This window comes from Podarcis filfolensis (assembly GCF_964270895.1).
Source record: "Podarcis filfolensis genome assembly, chromosome: 10".
NCBI classification, from domain to species: Eukaryota; Metazoa; Chordata; class Lepidosauria; order Squamata; family Lacertidae; genus Podarcis; species Podarcis filfolensis.
In genome coordinates, this window is record NC_139612.1 from 35,665,820 (window position 1) to 35,688,725 (window position 22,906).

The 22,906-nt window shown below is 41.0% G+C and overlaps 1 protein-coding gene across 2 annotated transcripts in view; it reads right to left on the reverse strand.

The window, feature by feature from the left end:
• Positions 1–545: 545 nt before the first annotated feature.
• LIN7A (lin-7 homolog A, crumbs cell polarity complex component) overlaps positions 546–22,906 on the reverse strand; it is a 36,438-nt gene continuing 14,077 nt past the window's right edge. For both annotated transcript variants that reach the window (XM_083573375.1, XM_083573376.1), the window contains 4 exons: positions 11,221–11,292; positions 7,486–7,695; positions 6,375–6,581; positions 546–5,224 (listed from right to left, as the gene is read on the reverse strand). In XM_083573375.1, coding sequence (XP_083429501.1) covers positions 6,375–6,581; positions 7,486–7,695; positions 11,221–11,292 — 489 coding nt within the window. In that variant the 3' untranslated portion in view covers positions 546–5,224. The remainder of the gene's footprint in view (positions 5,225–6,374; positions 6,582–7,485; positions 7,696–11,220; positions 11,293–22,906) is intronic.

A 22,906-nucleotide genomic window follows, 5' to 3' on the forward strand; every position in this document is an offset into this window, starting at 1 on the left:
TTTTAGATTTCTTTTGAAAAAGTTAACAAAAGAGAAGGTCACTAAACATGCCTTTCTGTCATGAGAATTTGGACATAGAAAGGGAGAAAATGTTAACTAAAAACAACAACAACTATTTGGGGACAAAATGCCACTCCAGCAGCAGGGATCTGGGCTCAAAAGTAGAATGAGGATGCATAGCAAGTACATATACATAATCTTAAAAGCTCCGTATCAAAAAGCTGCAACACACACATCTTTTAAAGCTCTAGTCTCCGCAATTTTATCCTTTCTTCTCAGTAGGGTCCATGATGCCAAAGGAACCATTACTTGGGTTCTTGCAGATCTGAGATGTCCTGTTCCTCCTAGTCCCAGCATGTGGTTAGAAAAATGGATGAACTATTGGTGACTTGTGGAAGTCAGCTGGTCGTTCACCACACCTCAGCCATGCGATTTATCAGCAGAGAATGTGGAACCCCAGCAGAGACACCAGACATTTCCTGCTCCCAGCAGAACTTCCTCTTCCAGAGTCCCTGTTTGACAGAAAAAACTCCTCTCCCACATAGTTCAAAGTAACAAAGTGTTTATTGTCTCCAGATACAAGACAAAGCTAAACACTACTATCTACTATATACAGTTATTCTGGTCTTTGAAGTAGAGATACAAATGTACAGAGTGATCGGCTAACGCTATCACCATGCTAGCTAATGCCGCTGTGTAAAACCTACCCAATTCTCTCAGTCAGACCATGGCAGCAAACAGGAATAGTATAACCATCTCTACATTCCTGCGAAGGGTGAATGACTCAGCAAGTCATGCCCTTGACCTTACTGGTGTTGCTATGGTAACCCAGTGAGCCTGGCACTCTTCTCTTAGAACACCCAGATGTGGGAGATATGCTCCTCAGTGCATGAGACCAAGCACTGTGCAATCTAATACATCGTTCACATTGCACCAACATGAACTGCAGATTCATACAACTCTCCTTGTAAAGAGGCATACCAGTGGATTCTATTTCTACATTCACTGTTTAAAAACTTTCCTATGCAGCATGTGGCTCTGCAGCCACAGTCTAATTACCTCTGCATGTCACATTAATAGTAAACTGGAACAGGAAACAAATATTCTGTGTAAATAATTTATTAAACCATAAGATCCAAATTGTGTTGATATTCACTACTGAAATATGAGTGACAATCTACTTATGCAATATATTCTTATGCACTGCCATTTTATCAAAATCTTTATTTTTCTGGTGGAGTTTGACAACAACGTATGCTAAATATATAACAACATTTTACAGGGTTGGCTATAACTGAGGTTTGTATTAACATAATACAGAATGGAAGGTGAAAACAGCTTCTGTACACTCAATTCTGACATAAACCCTTAAGCAATATCATTTTTAAGAACCTAGATATTTCATAACACACATCACATTTGGTAAACACAACAAACTAAAACCCAAATATAAAATTCCACGTTTAAAGTTGGATGGCACGGGGCTAATGTAGTTGCACTGTCCTGGTTCCAGACGTCACTGAAACAATACTAAAAACACAATTCCACACAATTATATTTTATGTCATATTTTCAAAAGCCATGATCCTAAATCTCATGTGTTCTGTGTCAAAGAGCTATGGCCATAACTTTAATTTGGCCTTAGAAGTACTTTTCGCAAATTATTTTCAAAAATCTTTGCACAAAGCACCACCCGACTTCTTACAAAGAGGAAAGTTTATGTGTGTTCATCGAAACCCATCTAAGCTCTGGCTAATTCCTACGGCTGTTCTTCTTTAAGGATGTTTTTCATAGCCATGAAAATTCTAGGATCGACTTCTATAAATTATTCCCAAGGAAAACGACATCCTTAGCAACCTTTCAACATGACTATTATTCAAATGGTTCTGAAACTGCATGTAAATTTTAATTGACGTTTTAATTTGATTACTTGCAACTAATTCACATGAATTGCACACATTATAAATTATCCTGATGACAGCAGGTGTCGGCACGTCTTTTTATATTCTTGGGTCTGAGATTGGTTTGTTACGATGCCAGCATTTGAAATCAGTAGTTGAGTACTTGCTTTGCATGCGTAAGGTCCCATAAATCCCTGATGTTTCTGGTTAAAGACTATTTTGCATCCAGGTTGAGAAAGAGCCCTGCATGAGACCTGTGGGGGTTAGGGTTCATTGAAAAATATCAAGATGGGCTGTCTTCATGGCTAAGGTATGAGGATGTAATATCCTTTCCTAACCATCAGTAGCAATAGACTGGGCTGCACATGTAGTAGAATGGAGTGGTTAAATCCTGAGCTGGTAGAATGTACTGTATAACTCAGAAGATCTTATTTTTGAATGCTATTCCAAAGAAGAAGAAAAAGGGGGGGACTCATTGCAAGTAAAAATAATAATCCAGTATGTTAATAATAAAGTCTGCTGTGCTGGAACCCAAATGAAGGGAATTGCAGGGGAGCATTCAAAAATATGATGCATCACAAGCAGTTTGAAAGCCAGGAATGTCGCCAAACATTTTGTTGCGTGAGGTGAAAGACCAGGTGGCACCTCTCCCTGCAGCACAGACAGAAGCCAATTGAACTGGTTGATGAATTAACTTCAACGCTAGTGACAGGACAGCGGCCTCCACCACACCAGAGGGCAGTGCGGGTGGGAGGGCAGGGCGGGCCTCATGGCAATATAGCTCTGTCCCTCATCAATTTGCCACCATTCCTGACATATGTTGCCTAAGGCAGCCACCTCACTCTGCCCATTAGTAGGACCAACCCTGCTGGGGGGCCAACCTAGAAGAGACACCAATCACATAACGAGCAATTTTGTGAATGGCTTTGTAAAAGTGGCAGGAGTGGATTGGAACCTTGGCATGGGGCAACGAGGCTCTTTGGTGCCAATGGAATATTCTCTTCCAATGCAAATAGCAGGCACTGGGTTCCAATTCCAACTGGGACTTGCAGATGAGGCAAAGGGTTAAAGCCCCTTACTGTTCTCACCTGGATAACCAACCTCATTTTTACTGCATGTGTAGATCAGACCTATGTTGAACAAGTCAAAGAAATCCTAATATTATTTTAGCAATCCTTTGTGCCTCTTTGGGGAAGCCTGCCTTCCTACTATGGGATAATAATAATGCTCAAGGTTTGTATAGCACTTTCAAGTGTCCATTGTGCTTTGTGTGTGCTAACTTATCTAGTTGTAATGCTTACAACAACCCTGTAAGGTAAGTCAGCATTGTCATCCCCCATATAGTAGGGGGGCGACTGAGGCTGAAAGGGAGAGTGAGTTGCCTAAGGCCACCTCGTGAGTTTGTAGCAAAACATGAGATTTGTAGCTCAGTTTCTCAGCCACTTGGCTATGCCAGCTTTCTTGACTAAGTATTTGGGTGTACTAAATCCAAAAACATAAACAAAATAAAGAATATATCTGAAAAATAGAGAAAATACTGATACCCTGTTTTATCTATTTTTTCCCCAAAAGAAATTTTTGTCTCATTAACATTATCTTAAAACATTTGTAATATATAATAAGTACAGATCCTACCTCTGGAACACATACATTCTGACAATATATATATGTTGGGGATATATATCTATAGATATAGATTTATTTATTATATCATATCATATATATCTTATAAATATACTGTAAACATTATAGATTTCTGAATAATTATAGCTATAATACTAGCAATATCTATATTTAAAAATACAGTCCAAGGGTCCTCTAGTCTTACTACTTACAGAAGACAGAATTAAACCTGCTGAACAGAATTTATGAATACACCAAGAGTAAAAATGCTTTTACAAATAAAATTCTGTATAAATTAGGGCTGTTGTTTGATTAAAAGAAAGTTTAGTTGATTAATCTACTGATAAAAATCTGCCCAAATTGTTTATTATTATTATCATCATTTATTCTGTATAGGCTATGAAGTGCAACAGTACACATGTCTACTGAATTCAATGGGGCTTATTCCAAGGTACATGGTGGAATCCACTTACCTGGGAGTAAGCTGCATGGAACTCAGTGGGGCTTACTCTTAGTAGACACATACAGCATTGTACTGTTAAGGCTACATAGTTCCAAATGAGTTCAAAACTATAGTATTGGAGAAGAAAAATTCCTCCATATTTTTTAGACGATGCAAGCATGATCTCAGAAGAACCATTACTTCCTACGAGGTGGAGGAGGAAATTGCTCCCCCCATGGATTTATAACCACTTGCATTAAAAATAATAATTAACCATCCAAAACAAAACAAAAATTAATCAGGAGCATCTCTTTCATCAAGTAGCAATATTTTGATTTAGATCCATTGATTAATCAACTCAACTCTGCAGCCACAGTATAAATATTGTAATAACTCCCAGGAAGGAAAAAAAAAGTAAAGAACTAGATTACAAACTGGATTTCAGATCAAAGCACCTGTACAAGATTGTGAAGTGAAGATGTTTTGCAAGATGCAAGAAGGGCTTTTGTAAGTGGTAACATTTTATAACTGATGCCATTTCTCCCTGAATTTGTAATGTCTTGGGGCCACAGGCCTCAATCCAGATAGGGAGATTTGTACATTTAAAAGGTGGTCTTCCTCACATGTATCACTTACTGGCTTAGGAACCGTGGACACAAAAGGAGTGGCATTCAATTGTCAGCACCCAAATGTCAGCACATTGCTTTCAGTGTGCAGTCTAGAGCACTTTTCCATCTACATTCTGAATCAACTAGTTCTGATCCTTTTAAAATCAACTAGTTCTGATCCTTTTAAAAGCATGGCTTAGGCTAGATAAGACCAGAAATACTGGACAGCTGTTACTCTCAGCAGTGGCCCCATCTTGCATCCATCTGATAAATTCCCACTGAAGTATCACTGTAAAGCAAGCAGGATTGGACCATAGACACATTCATTCATTCATTCATTCATTCACTACTAAAACTCTCAATTTTACAGAGTGTTCTTTTTCTTTTTTAAAAAGCCTTACCACACGGAACAGGAGTCAAAGAAACCTTTCATCCTAGGACTTCAGTACACCGAAAAACCTTTTTGGAAGGATTTCACTATGTTATTGACCTGCCAAGCAATTCTTATGGCAGCCTTTCACAGTTTGCTGGTGAATGCAGCTGTTGTATTGTCATTGCTGCTGCTCTTTTACTGCATGTTGGAATTCAAAATACAGCTTTGCTGCTAAATTGTTGGATTCTTGGTTTAGAATTTCTTCTTCGAGGACAATCTATAATTAAACAACAACAACAGAAATATTGAGGAATTAACCAACACCTGTCCCTTCTGTCTATTTCCTTAATTACTCTTTTTCATCTACCATATATGTAGCCGCCAGGGAGTCACTACCTGGTGTTGCCCAGCATTAATATCATGCAGCCATTAGTAGCCCTAGCAACTAAGGGCCAGTCAATTGGTCTAGCAACCAAATGATAAGTGTAGTCTGCTCTTTTTTGCTTTGTGTTTGGATCTGTAGAGAATGGTGGGGCAGCTTTGTTCACATGAACTCTAGTTGGCCATGCCGTCTCTGCTTACTGAAGGTAAAAGGGGATGGACAAGGTGTCAGGGTGGACAAGGATGGCACAGTGCAAATGCACCAGTGGGGCAACTGGATCGGCTCTGCCATTGCATTTGCCACCTTGCCCCTCTCCATCTATGTCTCAGTTAACAGCAGCGATGTGACTACCCAGAGGTCAGGTGAGTGTTGCCAGCCCACCATGCTGCCTGCTACTGGTCTTAATTGTAAAGAGTTTTACCATACAACTGCAATAGTGCGATGGAGCCAAATCACTACCTGATATTTCAGATACAACAACTGTATTGAGACCAGGTGTCCTGCAGAGGAATCCTATTCCTTGTGCAGGTGATGGAGCAGCTATGGATCCAGCTCTGGCCTGCTCTACTCTGCTCTACCCCACATCAGGGTCCAACACTTGATGTAATTGGTGGGAACATTGCTGGAGATAGCTGCTCAACCGCTGTGCTTTTTAGAGGGTGCAGTAAGCCAGCCAACAGAAGTCAATGACCAGGCACTGCTGGTATATCATAACTCCCTCCAGCAGCACAGGTCAGGGGTTAGGACTGACCTGGTATTTCTATATGAGTCAGTTCATATTCCTGAATTTTGAACTTGAGCCTAACAACTATATTTGAGAATGTTGCATAAAATCTAAGTTATGAAATGATCCCCTGCTGCTCTATTATCAATCAACACTGAGCAAGGATTTTAGGGTATAGTATGTCAAAGCAAATTATGGATTAGCACCTAAACCCAAATTATTAAAGCAGGGCTTGCGAAACCAAAAGCAGGCTATGGATCACGACATGCCAAAAGTCTTTTCTAATGGTAGGCTAAAAGCAAGACCATCGGATTCTCTCACCTACGACATATGGTTTTGTTGTGCATTCTGCTGCTGCTGCTGAATTAGCAACTGCTGCTGTTGTCTGCGCCGTGCTGTCCTTAGCTTCTCAAAGCGAGCCTCCATCTCATCCAACACTTTGGGAGTGTAGCGCACCACTAGCTTGACACTGTCCTTAGCGGCCTTCAGGAGCTCCACAGCTTTTTCGTGATGCTCTCCTTCCACGCTCTAATTACGAAAGGAAAGAATAGTGAAAAACCAAATATTGCAAGAGGTGCCTTTCTATTAAGGACTTGGGTTTGGAAGGCAATACTTGAACTTCTTACCCCCTGGCTGCTGGAAAAGTGTCCAAGGGAGAGTGAAAAGGCAAGAAAGCAGAACCCAGGATCAGGGCAGAAAACACAGTTCCAGCAGCTTGATAAAGCCCTAAAGTCTTTTAGCTTTTTGCAGTTGGTGCAAGAATTATATTAAATATGCATTTGGCTTGTATTGATGCACCTACTGCAGGGATGAGTTCTCAGATAACTGGCACCTACAGATTTACTGCACCCCAACACACCCTTCTAAAATCAATATATGGCTACACAGAATCTCCACTTTGCAATTTTTGTATCTGAAATGTCACATTATGACTGCCTGTTGTTTTGCTTTTGCTTTGTTTTTTAAAATTATCATTGACTTGCAAACTATTCCTAATATTGCATATCATAACAGCAGCTTTTTGTAATAACACAACAAATGTTTGCAATTCCACACTGGACCCATCAAGACTCAAGAGCTATATATAATGGTTTGTATCCAGATTTCACTCCAACCTGTGGGAGCATCCCCTCAGTGGAACTCATAGGACACTCCCACTGACAGACCACTCCCACTGTTCCTTCCTCCCACTACAGCCCCTAGGACCATCTTCCACAGTTCCTGAGGGTTAGGTGACTCTCTGAAGCAGTGTGGGGAGAGGGAAATGGCAAAAGTGTTCCATGGATGGAAGGAGTATTTCCATGCACGGAAGGTGATGTCTGGACACAGCCCACAGTATTTCCAGCTATGACGTCTTACTTGCAGCATGGGAGCTGAAGCTCCTTCAAAAAGCACAGTTCATAAAAAAATAATAATCAGCATGTTCACATACCACTCCATTAACAGAAAGTAACTGGTCTCCCCGTTTGAGTCCTCCATGCCTCTCAGCTACTCCTCCAGGAATTATGCGAGAAATATAAATAGGAGAATTTTGTTCTTTTCCTCCCATTACATTAAAGCCAAGGCCTTCATCAGTCTTTGGCAGTTCTACCACTCGGGGGTGAGAATGGCCTTCACTAGCTGCAAAGGCAGCAACTGTTGCCTAGAAGAAAAAACATCTCTTCAGCATATAACGAGTACAATGAAAAGCACTGGTGATGATTTTGATTAAAATATTAATTTGCATGAAACAGTATTTGCAATTCCTTAATTTTAAGCAAATATTCCATAATTCTTCTGAATACAAAGTATTGATGTGGAGCATTTAGTACAGAATTGCCCAAGGCCTCTAAGCACAGTTATGTGCCAACATCTTTGGTATTAGGACTGGGGTGCATGAATCCTAAGTACGGAGTTTCACATGTGCTTAGAGGCTCACATGGAGCTCCTGCACATTTGGGGATCCCTGTTTTCATAAACGCAACCCATGCACATGAAGCAAATATGAAAATCAGTTCATATATGGAGAAGTTTTTCTGGGCAGAGGGATGCCATGATTTTGGTAGAGTTTCTAAATCTATAAGCAATTTTCTATGTTCTCTAGAATGTGACCTCCCTATGAAACCTGAATAATAATAATAATAATAATAATAATAATAATAATAATAATAATTTATAATTTATACTCCGCCCATCTGGCTTGGCCTCCCCAGCCACTCTGGACGGCTTCCAACAAAATATTAAAAATACATTAAAACATCAGTCATTAAAAACTTCCCTAAACAGGGCTGCCTTCAGATGTCTTCTAAAAGTCAGATAGTTGTTTATTTCCTTGACATCTGATGGGAGGGCGTTCCACAGGGCGGGTGCCACTACCGAGAAGGCCCTCTACTTGGTTCCCTGTAACTTCGATTCTCGCAGTGAGGGAACCACCAGAAGGCCCTCAGAGCTGGACCTCAGTGTCTGGGCAGAATGATGGGGTGGAAATGCTCCTTCAGGTATACTGGGCCAAGGCCGTTTAGGGCTTTAAAGGTCAGCACCAACACTTTGAATTGTTATTTAAATTGAATTTTTATAATGCAAACTCTTTCTGCTGTGAATAATGATAATAAAAAGTAAGCTTTGCCAGACTACAAAAAAGGGAGCTGTTTTTTTCTTAAATAGATTAAAAATGTATTTTCAAAGTAACATTTAAAAATGTTTTAACAGATTTGATTAACAACTGAAAGCTCTGCAGGGCCTTTATGCACACACTGAGCTTCATGCTAGCAGGGGCAGGCATGCAACATCCCTCAGCAGCAAAGTGGAATCTGTATACCGTAGTCTTTACATGCGAAGTAGAGCCACTGGACTCTGGCAATGGTAAGGAGTGGAAGAAAAAATACTTTAATTAGGGGAGTTTAGTTTAAATAACTGTGTCGAATAAATTTAGGACTCCTGAAATTAAAACAGTTGCTGAAATTAAAGCAGCAGGAAACCAGGATTACATTGCTTTTAAAAAAACCCCAAACATGTTTAGAAGTATAGCTTAATTCTCAAAATAAACCAATTTGCATTATGGAAACAGACATTTCGCCACCAGCAACTGTTTTCCAAAGTGTTTTGTATGTTTCTTTGGCATGTTAAAATGCAGGAAAGAAGCTAGCTAAACACTTTAAGGGGTTCATTCATTTCCATAGGAGAGATGTAAACTAGAATCCTATATTTGCATATTCAGAAGTAAGTCCTATTGAGGCTTAGCCTCAGGCAAGTGGCTATAGAATGGTAGCCCCAAGCACATACATAACTCTTCTATTGAAATAAATGATGCTAGAAAGTGCTTAACTTCTGCTGGAATGATGCCCACGGTTCCTAAAGGTCCTATGAGAGATTGTTCTATTAGGGATGTTTAATGGATGGAACTAGGTAACATGAGTATGAGACCTTAGTTACATATGCAACATGTGTTATCATGCAAAAATTGTAACCATGCACACATTAAATGTCAAACATAAATGCACAAGATAATGCAATGCAGACAGCCCAGAAAAAAACCAGGAAATATTGTGATATTGAAACATTGCTCTACAATCCTGCTGTTCTAAATGAATAAGAAATGAGAATGGCAAACCTGGAGAGTTTTTCACCTTTAACTGTACTTTTCTATCCACAGCAGAAATAATATAGAACACACCTTTCTTGGATAAGTAGTTACAAAGCTCAAGCTCAAACCACTCTTGGATATGTGCAATGTTCCAGAAGCTGATAACATAATGGAGGAATTTTATTTAGACCTACCTATAGCTTATTAAAGTTAAAAAGTACTGCATGGCTCAGAATGGTGTGTTTTTTTACTCTCTAATAATCTAAAACACATTATTTTAATGGTTTTAATAATACATTTAAAATAATGTTTCCCCTACATCAAACTTTGGGTTTTCTCCATTTCAAATCAACAGGATTCTTTCACCGGAAGTGTGGAAAGAACATTAGCATTAATTGCTTTGATTTGCAAAGAACGGTGTTCTTAGGTTTGTGTGCATATGCTTTGTAAAAGTTCTACAGTTTTCTTAGTTTTCTTTCCCCTGCCTCACTCATGCAGAGAAAATTCATTCAAGTTTTATCAGTGTTATAAGGCAGAATCTATTCCACGAGGAAATGTGTATTTTATTGCAAACATTTATTCTCTGCGCAATGTGAACACAAAAGTACATTTCAGATTTAGTTACAAAAGCAATGGGATGGATTGGATAAAATGCTAAACCACAGTTTAGCCTTGCAAGGATGATTCTAGCCTCCCACTGGGCTTGCACATGCCCCTCCCCTCCTACACAGAATTCCTGAACAGAAGCTTTTACTTCTGCTTCGATTAACCTCAGGTTATTGTGTAATCTGAAGCCACACAAACTGTGGTTAATCTTAACTATGGTTGGTGGAAACCAGCTAACTTCAAACCATAGTTTATTAACTTAACTAGCTTATCTGAACCCCATTTCACGTTTTAGATGGCATGCCAAACTTTGGTAAATCAAAGATGGAAGAAAAAACTTCCAATCTCCTTGGAGTCGCATCAGATGGGAGAAGTAGGAACCCTGGGGAAAGCGAAGCTTTTTGTAATGCTAAAACCAATGGTTTAGTGTTGCAACTGAACGCAGCCATTATTTCTCTTGATGCTGGGCACATACAAAGATTTGTAAGGATGCGTCCTGAAATTTCGTCATAAGGCCCTGTTTTTCAGAAATCATGAAAAACACACAGCTGCTGCTGCTGCTGCTTTCTGTTGAGGAAATATGTGTTCAGCATCTCTGACAGTGAGAACCTTTACTGTCCTAAAGGCAGGCCTGTGCCATACGATGAAGAAGAAAAAAATGTTACAGGAGAACTTAGCTAAAGAAGCGCGAATGGCCAGTACATTGTTCTATGCAATGAAATAGTAGATTTGACCTGAACCTGGCTCCCCGCTCCCCACACTGCAAGCCTCTTTATTCTGGAAAGCATTCTCTTTTCTTAAGCTACAGAAGCAGCAGCACAAAGGTTGAATTTGCCATTATAGTTGTTACCTGGAAAGTAGCACTGGTTCTAGACTCTGGGCTGCCACTGATGTCTAAATTTTCTTACAGTCTACACACGAATACCTGAAACATACACGCGCACAGTCAATTACTGGGGCATCTTAGGAGTGTATACTTTAAAGCTGCAAGCACCCTACCTTTGCTGTTGCCCTTGCGCGGAATTCGGGGCAGCCATTAACGTTTATGGTTTCATGCATATATTGATATACCTGAAGCGGAAAAAACAAACAGAAGCAAAACGAATCATCGAGTGTTTCTCCGCAAGTCAAAAGCTCTGAATACAACTTGGTGCTTGTTTGCCTGGCCAGTTTGTTTTTTGTATTTCTCATGTCATAGGACAATGCTACCTCCAACAGCCTTTTTGTACTATTGATTTAATAATCCGTATGTCTCCCCTCAAGGCTATTGGAAGCATATTGCCATATTCCAAGCACTCAAACATCTATATTTGATACACAGAGAATAGGTAACACTTCCTTGGATTGCCATACACGGAACACTTGAGTGGGCCTGGGTCCCCATAATCATGTAAATGGGTGCATTTCATCCTTCACACTTTATATATTTCTTGTAAAAAAACATGAGTGTTGCACAAAGCAAAGACATCTGCCTTATGAAGTGTAGAGCCCTCTTTAATTAAAAAACAAACAAACCACTTTTACATTTAACTGTTAGGAGCATGTGCCAGGAGCAGGTCAGCAATAAATCACACGGCGTCAGTGAATTCTTTTTTCAAGGAAACAAGCTTGACTCAGGAGGCCATGCCTAGTGAGCACAGCAACTTGTCCTGGTAGATCTTGCCCCTATGAGACATTTGTGGGGGCTGAAGGTCCCCAACTTCCCACAGTTCCCTATGTCTCCTCCTCCCCTGTGTCCTTCCCAAGCAATCTGATATTCCGTTGTCATGCCTCTCTTCATACTGGGTCCTGGGAGACTAGGGTGAGGGGAACTGGTTGCAGCATGAGTGGGAGACCCCCCTGGCTTCTTCACCAGCCTGACTCATCTTCTGCTTCTTGCCCCCCATCCTCTTCATTCTCTGTTTCTACCTCTGATTCTGCACTGCTCTCTACCACAGCCTCTTCCTGCTCACCAAACCCTGTTACTTCTTCAGCTTCCAATACCTTCTACACCCAGTCTGCTCCCTCTGACCACTCGTCCCACCACCCATCCCCTGGCTCTAAGTCTTCTTCCCTTAGGGGTTGCCCAGCTGCTGTCTCCCACCACTCCTCTGTACCCAGCCAGTCCATGACATTAATACAAACAGACACACACACAAGTTTTGGCTGTCTTTTTGCCAAGAAGCTGAACTTGTTAGCAATGTGAACTCCGGAAGTAAGACACCAACAAGAGCAAAGAACAAAACACCACTTCTCTTGATTTCTTTTTTTGACAGAGAACTACTAAGAAGATAGGCCCTTTTAGTGTGGTTTAATTATTTAACACCAATCAAAAAATAGGTTGTGTTGTTGACTTTCTTGGGGAGTTTTTCAAAGTTTTGGTGAGAGTGTTCTTTTCTGCTGCAGAACTGACCAGTGAAACTTTCAGTTAAGGCAACATTGCCATTAAGATACTTTGGACTAAGTTGTCAATTCAAACTTCGGTACTTTTGATGAAGATATAGATGAAGATGTCGACAGTGTGCAGAGGCTGTGAAAAAGGCAAACTCCATGTGCGGACTTTCCCCCCACTTTTGGTCCTGGCACAACCACAAAGAGGAGTAATTTTCTTTTAAAAAAATGTTTACTACATAATCTAGGCATGAAGTTGGCACATCACTAATGACATTACTGGACTCCCTAAGCATGGTCCCTGTTCTATACCCAACAGAGCACAGGATCAGACTCTCTGAATTTCTGTGAACTTCTACATCCTTATACAGCAGAACTGCACTCAAACAAGTTGTAGCAAGAATGCTTAGTGCACTGAAGATACCTACTGGCATATTTATTAAATTTGAAATTGTAGTCCTGTGGCTCTAATCAAATACTAAATCATCAAGACATCCTTAATCATCTCAGGTCTAATTTAATGTACCATGACTTATTGGTGTGATAAATAATCAAGTTATAATTGCTTTCACTTGAATACTCATTCCAAGTGAAAAATGTCAATGTTTAAATAATGTAAGAGGCCATCAATTAATTTCAGAGTCTGCTTGATATTATGCTGTGCTGCTCAATAGCAATAAACACAAAGTGGGTACTATGTTTGCAGTACTAGTGTGGAGGGACATATCTTTCTGTTTCTGCTCTGGGATCCAGCAGTGTTGTTTTTTTTTATACTGGGACAATAGCAGTCAGTACTGTACTCAGGAGTATGTGGTTTTTGAGCTTTGAAAAAGGATTTGGGGGGGGGGGATGATAGCGCCTTTGACACCTTGTTCTATCTGCTACAGTGTAACACAAGAGCAATTTTCCAGGACCAACAGCACAAAACATAGTTATGTGGACATATTTTGTTTTTTGAAGGCTCATGGGGCACAGCTGGATGCTGCAATTAGTTCACAACTGCAAGCCAGAAGTGAGGAATAATTGTAAGACCACAAAAGATACATCTAATTTATCTTTTCTTATTACAAGGAGGAGGAATGGATGCTGCAAGATAGTGTGGTTTGTCGAACTGGAAATTAACAATAATAATAATAATGCTACCACTTAAAAGGAAACTGATTTCGAGTTGCACAGCTAAGTCCACATAGAGTATACCCATTGAAACCAATGGATAAGTTAGTCATATCAATTGATATCCATAGGTCTGCTAATGGTATGGCTTACTTGGTCCCAGCCCTCTGAGCATAATTTTTGGTGATGCACATGGATCCTTGATAGCCCTCTAAAATGCACTTTAGTATGATTTAATGAATGAGCAGTATGATTATTTTGACCAGGGTGACTTTGGTTCAAATCCTACAACAGCCATGAAATTTGCAAAGGGCCCTTTCACAAGCTTTCAGCCCAAACCACTTCATGGGGTTGCTAAGAGCAGAAAATGGGGAGGGTAGCATTTATGCTGCATTCAGCTCCTTCAAACGAGGGCAGCATATAATTGCAAGAAAGAAATGCTGTTTTAAAGAAGGAGATGGCAAATAAAAAACAAGGGCCACAGTCCTCCTCATTATTTAAGCTGCCTTCAGTTCTGCAGAATTTCAGCAATGATTTAATGAGCTATAGTACAGAAAAGACTTGGTCCAGGCAGGGTTGACCAACATAGTGTATTAATAATGTTTGCATTTTTATAAAAGCACCATCCCTTCTAATTTTGAACTCAGGCGGTTGAGTGCCTATTAGTTTTGAAATGAAACTGAGTCATCCAAAAATACAGAAGTGGTTTCTTCATATTTCAAGGACTCCCTAGGCATGCAGAAGGTTAAAAAACCCTCAAAGCTTCCTGACCATATCTAGAGTGTTTATAGAATGTTGATGGCAGATGAACAGAGAAGGGTGGGGGAATCTAAAGTAACCAGAACTTCTTAAATTTTGACAACTTGCAGGTCTGAAAACAGATGTTTTAATTTACTCTTGAATGCCTTGCCCCCCACCACAATAATTTATTTCAACATACATTGGAAAGGTCAAACAGTAAAAATCTGGCTTATTGACAGAAGTTAGACAGACTGGGTGAGTCTTTCAGTTAGGTCTATGGTTGAAAGCAGTTGAGGCAAGGAATGTTCAGAAGTTTACTGTAATGAATAATATTCTCTATATGGGGCTGCTTTTAAAGACAGTACAGAAACTTCAGCTGATACAGAATGCAGCTGTTATGATGCTTGTCAGGGGGACAGGCATTTGAATCAATTCTATACCAGTTGTACTGGCTGCCTATTTGCTTCTGGCCTCCATTTGAAACACTTGTTTTGATTCTAATCAATTAACCCATTTCACTAATAACACATGTGTTCTTATTAACTGCATGTGTAGCTCAATGCTTTTGAGATCTGGGTCAAATTAATGATTGACAATTAGCAGGCTGTTTATTACTATTATTAGAAACTGGCAAAAATATCCCAATAATTTTGAACTGGGGGTAGCCAAGACTATATTGCCAATAACACACTTGTGCTTTTTTTTAATCATACTGCCACTCGCAGCTAACGGGAACATGGAAATGATCAGTCTTTGGAGCCTCATAATTAGTATATTGCTTATGTATTGATCTATTAATACAGCATCAGTTTAAAAGTGTAAGATTGCCTTTGCTCAATCTGATCAGTGATCCATCTAATGCAGAATTCTGTTTCACTCATGGCCAGTTGGATGCCTGTGGGAAGTTTATGTGAAGGACATTAAGGCAACAGACATAACCCACTGTCTGTACTAACATCTTTATTCACCGCCTCTGAATTCAGGGATTCAGTTTTGTTATCATGGCTGATAGCTGCTGATAGAGCAAGCAGCCATCACCTGTGTACTGCAGGGGCCAGCAAGGTTTATCTTGCCTGGGCTGGATCAGTCCTGCGGTGATCCCTCTGTGGACCGGATTGCACATGCGCGCCCGTGATTTCTAGCACCGCGGAAGTGAGTCCCCGTGCCGTGCTAATTTAGCGTAGTGCGTGAGTGGGCAGCTCAGTTCGAGGGTGGCTTGTGGGCCGGTCAAATGACCTCCATGGGTTGCTTCCAGCTCATGGGCCTTAGGTTGCTGACCCCTGGTGTACTATATCTTCTGGTAGAGAGTTGCTGTAGTCCTATATAAAAGGGCTCTGGCAGCAAGCAAGGATCACTAAAGCTCCAATCCTACCGAGGGCAAAAACCAAAGATGGATGAACAGCAGGGTAGATGTGAGGTAAGGAGGGGGAAAAAAGAACACTTGAAATCCTCCTTCCTTTAAATGTATCCATTTTTAACATTTCCCTTTTCATCATGGGAGAGATTTAGACCAACTCCTGAGCTGATTTAAATCTTCCTTGTCTTGAGGGTATGTCAGAGGACTGTGGCGACTTTGGATTATTTGGCTCCAATGTTTTCTGGTCCTTCCCTTGCACAGTTCCATCATGCCCCCTTTCTGGCCCTACTGATGTCGTGGCTCTGACATAGCTTGTGCTGGGATATCAGGTGTTCCCATGTTGGTGGAGAATCGGGATCCAATCTTGGCTCTCCCTCTTCAGCATTGGAAAGGCAGATCCAATGTATCCTATGGCCCCCAAGATGCTCTCTCAGGGATAATAGTATCACCCCCTAAATCTACTACATGTTTCTGAACCATTATTGCCCAGGTTATGAAAAACACCCACTGCACTCACATCAATTTTCAACATGCGCTATATGCTGAATGCAGAAAACAGAACCACCTGACTCCTAGATATGCCAGGCGAGAATGCACTGAGGTAAGGAAATGCATATGTATTGTGGCTGTCAAGCACATCAAAAATTAAGCTGATTAATTATAGAAGCTTTAGCAAACTAATTAACCACTACAATTATCATAAATTATAATGTGCAAAATAAAATTATTTCAAAGACAAAATGAAGTTCATTTGCAAAGAACAAGAGCCAACTGTCATGGGGCCAGTCTGGAGGGCCACAGGCTTACTGATCTACAGAAAACATTGACATGATACCCACAAGGAGGATTCTAACAGGCCAAATGATTCTTCGCTACTGCAGTTACTAAAAATACTGCTTTGACAGGACAGGAAAAAGCATAGTGGCAACAAACCCTTTTTATAAAATGGAAATTCAAATCTCTTGTGAGAATAGCAAAAACAAGCACAGAGAAGAGGCGTAAGGAAAAACAAAAATAAGGTCCCAAGTTCTGCTAATCAAGGAGGCACCAGTGCTCAGTTTTGGAACATGTTTTGAATACAGAAGATAACGGCAACCCCAGCTAAAAGGGACTCAGGAGATCAGGCCTCTGTCTGAAACATTATAGTACTGCTGACAGCTGATGCTAACTGTACTGTGATAGACGCACCAATGGTTTGACTCAGTATAATTGACATAATCTCCACCAATGCATAAAGAAACTGCCTATTACCTAATGCAGCTTTTACTTTGCTATTTACATTGTGGGCTGATGGTTAAATATATGGGCATATCCATACAGGAAGATGGATATACTTCTTTGGGTACCTCTGCTGTTGGAGGCAAGGTGGGTAACTGCTGGGAGAGGGATTTCCTAGTGATGGTGCTCCAGTTAGGAATGCTTTTTCAAGAGAGGTCCTCTTGACACTTGCCTTATTCATTTGGCAGCAGGTAAACATCTTTTATTATTATTTCCCTAGGCCCTTTAAAGTCAACTTTACCCCTGCTGTCTTACCCAGGGTGGCAGGATTCACCAGGGCAGCAGATCCCAATGTTGATCATTCTTCCGCCCTTATTCCTGATGTAGATCTTCGCTCACCCCTTCTTCCTTGGTGGGGAGGGGAGGCATTTGGGGCTCCACCTCAGCTGTCTTGGGCTGACCCTGGTTTTATCTGACACTTACTGCCTTTTTAGTTTTGTGTTTTATGATTATTCTGATTTGCTTCACCTGCATTCTTGTTATTTTCTACTTTCTATGTAAGCATTTCCATATGAATTTCTGTAATAAACTAACTGTGAAGGTCATTGCACCCACACCATACATTTAAAACACTTAATACCACTTTAAGAGTCATGGAGAATCCTGGAAACTGTAAACTGATAAGACTGCTGGGAGCTGTAGATCTTCGGTCAGCACTCTTAATAAACTACAGTTCCCATGATTCTTTCGAGGAAGCCATGGATGTTAAATTGAGTGCTTTCAATGTAGCACATGCTCCACATCAGGGAGCTATGGGTCTTTTACAACAGTCTCAACGTCTCTTGTCCTTTGTCCCCCCTTTTTAAACTTGAAAAGAAACACATATTTTTACATTGTTTTCAGAGCAGCTTCTTTTCTGAAAGTCAACTTACATTTGCAATTACACACAGAAATAAAAATGTGCAAATTTGTGTTCTGGGTCTGCGCCGCAAGTCTTTTAAAGGCCTAGCAATGTCCCTGCCTTTCATGCAGAAGACCCCTGATTATTGCCTGATTAAGAAAGGATTTGACAGTATCTTATGGAAAATACCTCCTGAGACTCTGGAGAGCTACCATTCAGCACAGACAATACTGGCCTGCATTGTCTGACTGAGTATGCAGTAGCTTTATGTGATTTGAATAAAAATAAAATTGGTCTGTTACCAAAGCTGTTAGAGCTTTGGTATGATACTCTTTTATTAATCTGGGAAAAAAAGTCATGTGCTTCTGTCAGGACAGTGTTAGCAGGCCTCCCTTGGAGACAAACATCTGCACCATTACGCCAGCTGTCAGAACAATTGGATGCCATGCAAGAAAACTATGTGTCACTTTGCCTCATGCAGTGGGGATGATGATTCATTAACAATCCCAAACCTGCAATGAACTAAATCTCATTTAGCTCTCTGTGGAGCTATGACATTTTTAATTACAAAACATACCACAAGAGTATATGGAAAAAATATAAAGGTCACCTAATGAAATGTTTCTTTGAGAGTGTGAAGAAGAGAAAATTAGACTTATTTTACCATATGGGGGGGATGAATATTAATTATAGTTAATTTCAAACCTTATATTTGGAATTAAATATCCTGAAAAAGCATCGCATCTGAACAAAGGAGGGATGAAGTGCTTCCAAATACAAGGATTTAAGATACTGATATGGATTTCTGCTTTGCACATCTGCCTACTTGCATCCATCTCAGTGTGCTTCCACACCAGATCTGTACTTTGCCTTCTGACTTCACTGTGAGCTGTGGAGGGAGGGAGGAACAGGGTGCTGAATGAGATGCAATGGAGCATTTCACTAAGAAATTCCTCAGCAGCCCAAGAACAAACGTCTGATTCTGATTATGGTTTCTTTAGGGAAGAACAAAGATCCTGGTTTGGATAAATTATTATTTATACCCCGCCATTCTGGGGGGTTTCCCCAGCCACTCTGGGAGGCTTCCAACAAAATATTAAAAATACATTAAAACATCAGTCATTAAAAACTTCCCTAAACAGGGCTGCCCTCAGAAGACTTCTAAATGTTAGATAGTTGTTTATATCTTTGACATCTGATGGGAGGGCATCCCACAGGGCAGGTGCCACCACCGAGAAGGCCCTCTGCCTGGTTCCCTGTAACTTCACTTCTCGCAGTGAGGGAACTGCCAGAAGGCCCTTGGTGGTGGACCTCAGGGTCCGGCCAGAACGATGGGGGTGGAGACGCTCCTTCAGGTATACTGGGCCGAGGCCATTTAGGGCTTTAAAGGTCAGCACCAACACTTTGAATTGTGCTTGGAAACGTACTGGGAGCCAATGTAGGTCTTTCAAGACCAGTGTTATGTGGTCTTTGGACAACATGGCATGTCAAGGTTTATGGGTTGTTGCTCCTGCTTGTGCTATGGGAGGAGTGAAGCAGCAGGGATGGACTTTGGGGCTTTCAAATTTCAGTGGTGCTCTGTGTGAGCCCAAAATTCAGCACCCCTCACCTTCTGTTCTGCTCAACATCATAGTTGGGACACCCTGTGGTGCCCCTTGGGCTCAGTGCCCAGTGGACCAGAACTGGTCACGCTGCCCTAAATCTGCCTCTGGAAGCAGGAGCAACCTGGCAGCATACTTTCTCACAGCAAGCCATGGTTTATGGCTTATTGCAACATGTGAACATGGCCTACCAATGCAATCCTATGCATATCTACTCAGAAGTCAGTCATATTGAGTTCAGTGAGGCTGGTTTTCAGGTAAGCATATACAGGATTGCAGCCTATGTCCAGTGCTCATCTTCTGTGCAACACTCAATCACTTTTAATAGGCTTTTTTTCTCTCAAGAGATGTCTCCCAGTGGACTTTGCTAACAGCGGGAATATAAATACGTAGGATGACAGTGCACTGCAGACCATCTCCACCGTCAGCTGCAATTTTGCTCAACAGTGGATGAAGATGAATAGCACTATGTGCTTTAAGTCTAGGATTTTGTAGAACTAACTATAGTACTGCATGGCAAAGCAGAAATTTGCAACAACCTGCAAGCAAAGGGAACAGGTAGGCAAGGTCCATAAACAAATCTTACATAACAAACATGCCTTACATAACTATAAATAATTGTGGCAATAACTGAACTGAATCAGCATCTTCAAATGTGGATTGTTCTTTAGAATTTAAGGGACTGACAAGAGAAGCACATCAATATCTTACCATTTGCTAGTCAAGCTTTCTGTATTCATTCCTACCCCCCAACTGTTAGTTGTCTCATCCCCTCCTAAGGGTCATCTAAGCAATCGGGCATAGCTGAAAGTATGTACATTGCTGGTGGTCCAATATTTTCTTCCTCTGCAACTGATTTTTATCTTAGAGTCAGTAGGGGACCTCTGATTACACATCAGTCCTTTCATGTGACTCTGGATTCTGAGGTATTAACATTTGTAGCATCACTGAAAGCAGCACAAAACTGTGTATCACTAGCAGTCCTTTTAGAACTCCTGTAGTGAAGTCATCAGGATGTAGCAGCCGTAAATAGGCTTAACAAAGCCTCTTCTTCAGTAAATCTTGGGTTGCCTAGCCGACTCTTGTAATTAATGACAGCAAACTGACGCATGAAAAAGGCAATCATACCTAAAAGTTCTGATTCATACTATTCAGGGCTTTGTGGCAGCAATGCCAGGGAGCCACTGGTTGTGAAAGAAAATACTTAAGTTTGTCATTTGGCAAAAATTACATTTAGTGCCCTACTTGAGCTATAGCAAATGTTATCATTATACTAAATGTATGCAGAAATACCCGCTTGTGTGGCTTTTTACACCATGCATTCTAGCTGCCAAAAACCATGATGCACAAAGGGGACAGCATAGATTTTTCTATCGCCACCCCCATCCCTGTTTCCAGTCAAGTCTCCTACAAATATTCAGGTTCTATCAAGAGAAGGGTATTCTCTATTGCTTTGGAAGACAGGTCACAATTGTGATGGTTGCCCAGCTGATGTGAAGACACGGCCAGTCTGCAACACCCCCAGTTTATGTCGGCTGTCTCCTCTCCACTTCCCCTTCCTTGGGAAAGAGATACAGCTCAGTGGTAGAGCATTTACTTTGCATGCAGAACATCTCAGGTTCAACCCACATACATCTGCTGATAGGGCTGGGAGAGACCCGCAAACAAAATCCTGCAGCTGCTACTAGTGAAGGCAATGCTGAACTAGATGGCCCCAATAATCTGACTTGGAGTAAGGCATCTTCCATGCTCCCAATGCCCAAGCATGAAGATCTCTAAGAGATGCAGTTTAATTTTCAGCCTGGGAGGAAGGGTAACTTCCCAGCCACCACTGAGCAAGTTCAGCCTCTTTCTTTTAAGTCTGCTGGGTCAAAGTGTATCTTGTGAAACCACGGGAGGAGAAAGTACCCAATAGTGCAGATGGAACCTGTTTTTTTACAAAGTCATGTGGAGGGAGATTTGGGGAGGCAAGGAATAAATCTGCCCTCCCTCCAAGTTGCAATCCCAGTAACAATCAGTTTCCCACAGCTGTAAGCTAATTCAATAAAAAAAAGATGTTGTTGCATGCAAGACATTAAGCATGACATATACCTCTGACCCTTAAAATGCATTGGTGATACAAGACCAGATATATTTTTGGGCTTAGCAGGCACAGGATCTAATCAGATTTCTAGACAAAATTAGCGAGCCTAGCTGAGCAAGATTTATATTATTAACACAAAAGAAAAGAAAAGAAAAACAACATTTCATGCTTGAGTGACATCTGTTATTGCTGAGGCTTTCCCAATTTATCTTTTGCAATAGGTTACATGTCTTCTCCCTAAACCCTGGTGAGGAGCAGATCCCTTCTGAACTCCAGATGCAAAATATAAGCCACATTCACCTAAACCACGTTTTAGGTCTACATACATGATGTGGAATGAGTCTGAGAAAAGCTTCAGACCTGCATGCTCCTTCCTCAGTCCCCTGTCCTCCCACTTAGCTGAGGACTTTGTGAGTATTCAGCAACACTTTACATTGATTGGCTTGTCATTGGGTATGAATCAGGGTTTATAATCTATCAACCGTGTTTTGAAGTCGGCTTGCTTTTGAAAATGACCAGTGTTTGATATGCAGTTAATTATAGACTATAATCTCTGGTTCACACACACCAAACTGAGATTAGCGGGAAAGTGAAAGTAAACACTGGCAAACTCCTTCTCTTGGCCAGATGGGAGTGTGCAAGCCTGAGGCTTAACTTGGTTTCATGACATACATGTGGCTGCTTTGAACCAGAGGTTCAAAAAGCAGTGCAGGGCTGCATGAAAGCTGCTTTGCAAACATCCCCATCTTCCTCTTTGAACCTCTGGTTGCAATCAATGAGAAGGAAATAGGTTGGTGTAAAAAACGGGTTTATCCCTCGTTTGAGGGGGGGGGTGTTAGGGGAATGGAAGCATCCATCACTTTTCCTAATGCCCCCCCACCTTTTTGCCCTCTGTGATGTTGGACAGGCACCGGCTACAGATCTTTTCACAGCTTCATGGAGGAGTCATAGAAGGTCAAACCTCCTTCTCTGGAAGCATGTCTCAGGAAGGGAGACACAATGAATATATGGTGCTCCAAACACCCTCCCAGGGACCATAGGATTGCAGCCTAAATCTTTATTTCTTACTAATGGAAACAGGTTGACCACACCTATCACCCATTCCCACCACCCTTCTGAGCAATACCCCTCCCCACCCTCTCACTATATATAAGGGTCTGGTGACTTCTGTTGCAGTGTATCTGAAGAAGAGTGCATGCACACAAAAGCTCATACCAATAACAAACTTAGTTGGTCTCTAAGGTGCTACTGGAAGGAATTATTTTTTTTACAATGGAAACTGAAATAGTGATAGTTCACTG